The sequence below is a fragment of the Trichechus manatus genome, unplaced genomic scaffold (genome assembly GCF_000243295.1).
Source record: "Trichechus manatus latirostris isolate Lorelei unplaced genomic scaffold, TriManLat1.0 scaffold00077, whole genome shotgun sequence".
In the NCBI taxonomy this organism is placed as follows: domain Eukaryota; kingdom Metazoa; phylum Chordata; class Mammalia; order Sirenia; family Trichechidae; genus Trichechus; species Trichechus manatus.
Window position 1 is genome coordinate 12214392 of NW_004444013.1, and position 9008 is coordinate 12223399.

At 36.4% G+C, this 9008-nt stretch overlaps 1 protein-coding gene across 5 annotated transcripts in view; it reads left to right on the forward strand.

Moving 5' to 3' along the window:
• Window positions 1–8229, forward strand: part of RBAK (RB associated KRAB zinc finger) — an 18327-nt gene extending 10098 nt beyond the window's left edge. For all 5 annotated transcript variants that reach the window (XM_023735361.1, XM_023735362.1, XM_023735360.1 and 2 more), the window contains exons 4-5: window positions 760–855; window positions 4250–8229. In XM_023735361.1, the coding sequence (XP_023591129.1) occupies window positions 760–855; window positions 4250–6162 (2009 nt within the window). In that variant the 3' untranslated portion in view covers window positions 6163–8229. The remainder of the gene's footprint in view (window positions 1–759; window positions 856–4249) is intronic.
• Window positions 8230–9008: the final 779 nt, after the last annotated feature.

Sequence of the window (9008 nt, forward strand, 5' to 3'; positions counted from 1 at the left end):
CACAACAGAGGGTTCTGGACAGAGCTGGAGAAGGATGTAGAACAAAATTCTAACACAAAAAAAAAGACCAGATTTACTGACCTGACAGAGACTGGAGAAACCCTGGGAGTATGGCCCCCAGACACCCTTTTAGCTCAGTGGTGAAGTCACTCCTGAGGTTCACCGTTCAGCCGGGGATTGGATAGTCCCAAAAAACAAAACGGGACTAATGAGGCACAGCAGTCCAGGAACAGGGACTAGAAGGCAGAAAGGGACAGGAAAGCTGGTGCTAGGGAACCCAAGGTTGAGTAAGGTCAGTGTTGACATGTAGTGGGGTTCTTAACCATTGTCATAGGGCAATATGTGTACTAACTGTTTAATAACAAACTATTTTGTTCTGTAAACCTTCATTTAAAGTGAGAATAGCAACACAACTGGAAGAACGTAATTGATGTAACTGAAGTGTACATGTAGAAATTTTTGAAATGGTGTATCTTTGGCTATGGATATTTTCACCAAAAAAAAAAAAAAAAGAAAAAGGTCCTCCAAGGCCAAGAAGGGAGTGTGTTGACAGGTCACAGGGTTGTTAACCAATGTCATAAAACAATGTGTATACTGACTGTTAAATGAGAAAATATTTGTTCTGTAAACTTTCACCTAAAGTACAATTAAAAAAAAGGGCACTTTTGTTATGTAGGCTGTGAGACAGCATCTTTTTACACTTAAGAGATTCTGAAGCCAAGCAGGTGGTCCAAGTCCTTTTCCATTTCTCATTAACAGGGTTTGATATTACCAAACCAGATGTGATCATCAAGTTGGAGCAGGGAGAAGAGCCATGGATAGTAGAAGATGAATTCCCATGTCAGATTTGTCCAGGTGAGTTAGCAGAACAACAAGTTTTTTTTAATGGTCATCTCAGACCTTTGGGAGTGACTAAAGACAATTAGATGCCTTGGGTACCCTAAATCACACCTCCAAATATCCAAATATCACTTTCCTCAAACACCCATACAGAAGCTGCCTTTTTCGTTTCATTTACATTTGCCAGGATTTTCCGTGGTTAACAGTAGTGAGAATTCAATCACTTCCTCTTTCTCTAGCATTGTAATAACTTACTTACCCCTGTTATCACAGCCTTCTTTTGTTTTTAGACACTAAAAAATCTGCCATAAACTTTAGCTTCAGATTTTATATTCATTCTTTTTATCTTGCATTTTCTTTCCTTCCTTGCTGTGAAACCCTTCGGTTGTTTTCTGCCCCCAATTTTATTCCCTTCTCTGTGCAATCAGATACTAAAACCTCAGCCTCTGCCAACGTTCATATATTTAATCACAGCCTTGTTGTAGTGTGCCCTTGCTAATCATTATTCCTAAAATCTATCCTTAATTGATTTGGTGATAGAACACTAACTGAGCCTCTTCTCTGTCCCCGAGTACTCATTTATATCCTGGGGAAATAGAGGTGGGATGAAGATCTGTATGTAGTGGATGTTCAGTAAGTGTTTATTTCATGAATAGATTTTGGTTCATTTTCTTGCTTTCCTCAGGAGTGTCCCTAAAGGACCTGTTTTCTATTTTTTGGCTTTCTTTGTATATGGTTGCTTGAAAGGGTTCATCTAGTCTCAAATTTTAAGGCTTTTTTGTTTATATTTTTGCTTGTGACATTGAAATTGGTATCTTAGAACCTGTAACTTGTTGTCTAGTTGAATATTTCACCTGATGAAATGACAAAACCAGAGGGATAGTCCACTTTCTTCTTTCTCAGAATATCTGATGATAAACTATGAACTTCCCCAAATTGTGAATTCTACACATCTTCTCCACCTCTCTTTATTAGATTGTACTGTCCTCTCCATGTTTGCTGTTTTTGTTTTTTGTGAAATACTTTATTTTCTGTATATTCTTTTCTAGTATTAAGGTAAATAATGTTCTCTCATGCCTGGATTACAATGAATCCTATTTGGAAATTGTAAAATATGTTCATCTAAAGCATCCAAATGATCTTATCACTAGCCTGACAAGATAAGCCTGTAGCTGTTCTCTGTTACTTCTCAAATGGAATTTAAATTCTTCTCAAGTCCCACACAGTATGTTGCCATTTTAAATAATTTGTATACCCCCAAAATATGTGTTGTAGTCCTGATCCCTCTATCTGTAGATGTAATCACATTTGGGAATAGGGTTTTTTTTTCGTTATGTTAATGAGGTCCTATCAGTGTAGGGTGTGTCCTAAACCTGATCACTGCTGGATTATAAAGAGTAGCATAGGCACAATGACAAAGCAAATACAAGTTGGGGAAAGATAGATGCCACATGGCGATTGCCAAGGAACCAAGAAACACCAGGGCTGGAGAAGCTGAGACAAGAATTTTCCCCCAGAGTTGACAGAGAGAGCCTTCCCCTAGAGCCAGTGCCTTGAATTTCTACCCTCCTAAAATGTAAGAAAATAAACTCTGTTTGTTAAAGCCACCCCTTGTGCTATTTCTGTTACAGCAGCACTAGGAATCTAACACATCTGCCTGTTAAAATTAATTTCCTTCTGTTTCTCCATCTTGTCTAGATTTATAAATGTCTTCCATTCAGATGATTATTGTTCTGTTCTTTCCTGTGTGCTTTACTTACCCAGATAATACATACTTTGTAAATTTGAGTTTAAAAGTCCCAACTCCTCCACGAAGTTTCATTCACAACTCTTTTACCACTCTAATCTTCCCCTTAATATCCTTTCCACTTAGTGATTATTACCACAGAAAAACTAGATATGTTTATATGCTCATTTGTAGTGGTATTATCTGTTGTTTGAACTTCTTTTTGTACCTGAAATACAATCCTCCAAAAAGAAGCACCATATTACTGTTCTTTTCTGTGGTATATAACATGTAGTAGGCATTCAGTAAGTTTTTCATTGACTAACTGAAGAGCTAGGCAAATGAAAGACCTTTATTATCCATAGATTCTGATAAAATAGATAAGGATTAAAGTGGGACCTGAAAACACTCCATTTGATTAAGATAAAGAACTACTACTTTAATTTCTGTTTGGAGAGATTCAAAGAAGATAGAAACATAGTTACATTTTCCAGGAGCATAGGTTTTGGTTAGGAAAGGAGAGCACAGCTGCATGAATTAGTTTTAAAATTTGCCTTGACATGGGATGTTTATATTTCAGTGCATGTTAGACAACTTTATGTTAGAGCTGTTTTAAAATTTAAGGGAAAGATAGCCTCAAAGAGCTGGGAAAAGATTTGATAAATATTTTAAAGCTCCACCCAAAATCTAGATAGGTTTTGAGTGTAGCTAAGGGTGAAAGTCAATATTGAATGAAAAAACATGAGCACAGACTTGTGGTTGGCGATGAGCAAGGCATTTATAGGCTATCAATAGCCTAGCCTTCCCAGAGCAGAAGATACTTTTGGAAGATTAGTGCAAGGCTAGCTTGAATACATTACGAATCCCGATGATGAAAAATGTTCGTGAATGATAAGACTATGAGAACAAGAGATTGGGTCTTTTTGTAAGGATACCTTGTCCTCTGTTCTATCTTACTTACATTTCCTTTGGACTTTCATATACTTGAATCTCTCCTTCCAGGTGAATGGGAATCAGGGCTAGAGAGTTGGAGCCCTGGTTACACTATTTCTCTAAACATGGAAGTTGGAGCTTTCAGAATGTTTATTTGGATTTATGTGCAGAGTGGAAAGGAAGTAAAGGTTTTGAAAGGTTCTAAACTACTGATAATGTTACTATAGTAATCTTGGTATACGGTGATATCTTGCAAGTTAATATAGATTGTAATCTAGTTCTCCTAGACTTCATTCATACTTGAATATTTCCATAGAACATCCATCCAGTAACTGTCGTTGTTCACCCACTGACCACATTTACTATGAGTCCTCCCATTTCTGCCTGGATCTAGCACTTTTTCGGTGACTTTGTTCTCTGCTCATTTCATGGATTTATTTTACCTTTTCTACCAAAGTTTTTAATATAGTATTTGTAAAGTGACAAAGGTACTTGTGTCCATTATGAATTTGCTCTCCCTTTTCCACTACTGCTGAGTTCTAGCCCACACTAATCCCTTTCCCCCATCTGTGTGTGTGTGTTTTGTATTACGAATCAAGGGAAAAAGAGGAATGTATACTTGTGATTATATTTACTTGAGATTGGCCCTAAAGCCGGAGTCAGCCCTACAAATAGGGCATATGAGTACTACTCCCATTCCATAGTTTTATGTGTTCAGATTCACAAGGTTTAATTTTATTCCTTTTTTAGAAGAAGCCTGGAAGGTTGGCGACCTGATAGAAAGAATCCAAGGAAATGAAGACAAATATTCAAGGCAAACAGTATCCATCAACAGTAGATCCTTGATTGAACAGAGAGAGAATATATGTGATAAAATTTATAACGTGGAAACAAATCTTGTTCCTTCAAGCATAGTATCTCTTAATTGTGTTTCATGTGGGAAAAGTTTAAAATCTATTTCAGAATTAATTATTAGTGATGGAAGCTATGCAAGAAAGAAACCTGATGAGTGTAGTGAATGTGGGAAAACACATCACGGAGAGAAACCCTATGAATTTGATCAAAATGGGGAAGCCTATTCTCAAAATGAAAATATTCTTCAGAAAATTAATATTTTGGAGAAACCTTTTGAATATAATGAATGCATGGAAGCCTTAAAAAATGAAGCAGTTTTCATTACTCATAAGAGCACTTACATGAGGGAGAAGCCCTATGATTGGAATGATTCTGGACCAGACTTCATTCAGATGTCAAATTTCAATGTATATCAGAGATCAAGAATGGAAATAAAGCCCTATGAATGCAGTGAATGTGGAAAATCCTTCTGTAAAAAGTCAAAATTCATTATACATCAGAGAGCTCACACAGGGGAGAAACCTTATGCATGTAATGTATGTGGGAAATCCTTCAGCCAAAAAGGAACCCTTACTGTACATAGGAGATCACACTTAGAGGAGAAGCCCTATAAATGTAATGAATGTGGGAAAACTTTCTGTCAGAAGTTACACCTCACTCAACATCAGAGAACTCATTCAGGAGAGAAACCCTATGAATGTAATGAATGTGGGAAGACCTTTTGCCAAAAGACACATCTGACTCTGCACCAGAGAAATCATTCAGGAGAGAGACCCTATCCATGTAATGAGTGTGGGAAATCCTTCTCCCGGAAATCAGCCCTCAGTGATCATCAGAGAACACACACAGGAGAGAAACTTTATAAATGTAATGAATGTGGAAAATCCTACTACCGAAAATCTACCCTTATTACACATCAGAGGACACACACAGGAGAGAAGCCCTATCAGTGTAGTGAATGTGGAAAATTTTTTTCTCGGGTATCATACCTAACTATACATTATAGAAGTCATTTAGAAGAGAAACCCTATGAATGTAATGAATGTGGTAAAACCTTCAATTTAAATTCAGCTTTTATCAGACATCGGAAAGTACATGCAGAAGAGAAACTCCACGAATGTAATGAATGTGGAAAGTTGGCCCAGTTCTCAAATCTCACTAATCATACAACTCATTTAGGAGAGAACCCCTATGAATGTAATGAATGTGGGAAAATCTTCCTTGAAAATTCATCCTTTGATGGACATCACTTGCTTCCAAAAGGAGAGAAATCCTATGCATGTAATATATGTGGAAAATTATTCTCTGATTTGTCCTACTACACTGAACATTATAGAAGTCATTCAGAAGAAAAACCCTATGGTTGTAACGAATGTGGGAAAACCTTCTCCCATAATTCATCCCTCTTTAGACATCAAAGAGTACACACAGGAGAGAAACCTTATGAGTGTTACGAGTGTGGAAAATTTTTCTCTCAAAAGTCATATCTCACTATACATCATCGAATTCATTCAGGAGAAAAACCTTATGAATGTAGTAAGTGTGGGAAGGTTTTCTCTCGAATGTCAAACCTTACTGTACACTATAGAAGCCATTCAGGAGAGAAACCCTATGAATGCAATGAATGTGGAAAAGTCTTTTCTCAGAAATCATACCTCACTGTACACTATAGAACTCATTCAGGAGAAAAACCCTATGAATGTAGTGAATGTGGGAAAAAATTCCACCACAGGTCAGCCTTCAATAGCCATCAGAGAATCCATAGAAGAGGGAATAGGAATGTACTTGATGTAGAAAATTTCCTCTGAAGTCCAATCTCATGTCAGAAAACCCTCAATATAATGACTGTGAGAAATCTAATAGATGTCATTGTTAATCTGAGATTTCTTACAGGCAAGAGAAGCCTATTTCTTGGATGGGGAAAAGCATTTAGGCATTATATTTATTTTAATCTGAATTTTTACAGAGAAGAATCCCTGAGAATGCCACAATAAGAACTTTCAGCAAGTCCATAACACTCATTGTACACTAGATAGTTTATACAGGAATTAAATTTTATAAATTTTTATTTTAGATTCTGATTGTACTACACATCAGGGAATTATGTCAAGACAAAATCTGTGATGAATGTGTAAAAATATATTGGAGATTACTAAAAGCCATATTTCACATGTAAAATCAAATGGTTATAGGAAAAGTACCAGAAAATATCAACTGTGAGTAAACATTATATAAAACGTTTTTAAATCATCAGGAGTTTATAATGAGGACAGTAGCATTAAATGCATATCTGGCAGTTCCTATCATTTTTCAAATGCAATCTAACAATTCTATGCAAGTTTGGATTTGAATAATTTGTGAAAAGGCAGTATCTTATTTGAATGTCAGGATGGCATAATACGTAATTTTCTACTCTTTAGAGGCGTTTACAAACGGGTTTAATGAATGCCTCATCAATAAAGAAGCCAGTAATTTTTGTAGTTTTCAACTGCATCCGAGCAAAAACATTAAGTACTATTTTAATGAACTGCATTGATAATTTGGAATTGTTAGGTATGTCTGAATAAGAGAGAACAACTATACTATTCATACTCCAATAAAAATAAATGCCCTATATAAAATATTCCTCACATACTGCTCATTTTTTAATCTGTAAATTTGTGCAGAGTGCCAATATTATGTAATTCAGAAATTGTATTTATATTTTTATTTGATATGATAGATTGTCATTTACATTGGGCACTGCATCTTATTTCTAGTATTTTGGAACAAATTAAAACAACTTTATAGCAGACATCATTGGTTGATTATTCTTTCTCATTCCTTTCTGGAAGAATTTGGGTGTCTACCATTTCCTGAGGAGTCCCTGGGAGAGCAAATGGTTAAGTGCTCAGCTACTAGCTGGAATGTTGGTGATTCAAACTTACCCATACGCGCCTCAGAAGACAAGGTTGGCAATCTCCTTTTGAAAGGTCACAGCCTTGAAAACCCCAAGGAGCAGTTCTAGTCTGCATACATGCAGTCACTATGAGTCAGAGGTGACTGGAAGATGACAACAGCAATGGTTAATGGTGATAAACATCTTTTCATGTGCTGCTTGTCTATTTGAATATCTTTAATGAGCTGTCCAAGTCCTTTGCCCATTTTTTTATTTTTTATTTTATTTTTTTTGTTATTGTTAAGGTATAGAAATTTGTTACGTGTTTTGGATATTAGGCCCTATCTGTTACATGGTTCTAAAAAGTTTTCCCAATCTGTAGGTCATCTTTTCACTTTGTTAATAAAGTCCTTTGGTGAACAAAAGTATTTAATTTTTATGAAGTTCCATTTATCTATTTTATTCTTTCGCTACTGGAATTTTTGTTGTCATATCTGATAATCTGTCGAACACTAGGTCCCACAGCCTAGACCCTACACTTTCTTTTAAGGGTTTAGGGTTTTACTTTCACATTTAGGTTCTAGATTATAGTGGAATCTAGATTCAAACCCAGGCCTCTGATTCCAGACCCTAAATCCTTAGCCATCACAGTATTTTGCTTTGCTGCTTGTTGTATAATGGTTTGTGTATCCTTTCACCTACTTATTCAGTCTGTATGCTGAGCAAGTAATCTGAGAAACTGTATGAAGAAGGACGTGGCATTAGGATTGGAGGAAGACTCACTAACAACCTGCAATATGCAGATGACAACCTTGCTTCCTGAAAACAAACAGGACTTGAAGCACTGATGATCAAAGGCTGCAGTATGAATTACTGTATAAAGAAAAATCCTCACAACTGGGCCAATAAACAACATCATGATAAATGGGGAAAATATTGAATTTGTTGAGGTCCTTATTTTAGTTGGATCCACAGTCAACACCTGTGGAAATAACATTCAAGAAATCAAACAACATATGGCATTGGACAGATCTGTGTTAAAAAACAAAAACAAAAAGCAAAGATGTCACTTCGAGGACTAAGGTTTACCTGACTCAAGCCATGGTATTTTCAGTCACCTCATAATGCGTGTAAAAGCTGGACAGTGAATAAGGAAGACTGAAGAAGAATTGACACCTTTGAATTACATTGTTGGGAAGAATACTGAATATGCTATGGATTGCAAAAGAGTGAACAATCTGTCTTGGGAAAGTACAGCCAGAATGCTCCTTAGAAGTGAGGATGGCGAGACTTTGTCTCACTTAATTTGGACATGTTATCAGGAGGGACCAGTGCCTGGACATCATGCTTGGTAAAGTACAGGGTCATGGGAAGAGATTTAGACCCTCAGTGAGATGGACTGACACAGTGGCTGCAACAATGGACTCAAAAATAGTAATGATTATGAGGATGGTGCAGGATTGGGCAGTGTTTTGTTCTGTTGTACATAGGGTTACTATGAGTCGGAACTGACTTGATGGCACCTGACAACATTATGGCTTGCTTTTTTTCAATTAACTGTATATCTGAGATACTCTGTATTTCTATCTTCATTGATTTTCACACACAGTATTTCATAGTGCCATTGTTTCTGGGTTTTCTTATATAAATAGGTATATAATTTTCAGTAGCTCCATTCTGCAGCATTTATTACAGTGTTGCACTCAGAAACTGCCTGTACTAAGATGTCCCTAGAAGACCACCACTTCACAGAAATCCACATGTCTATCCTGACAC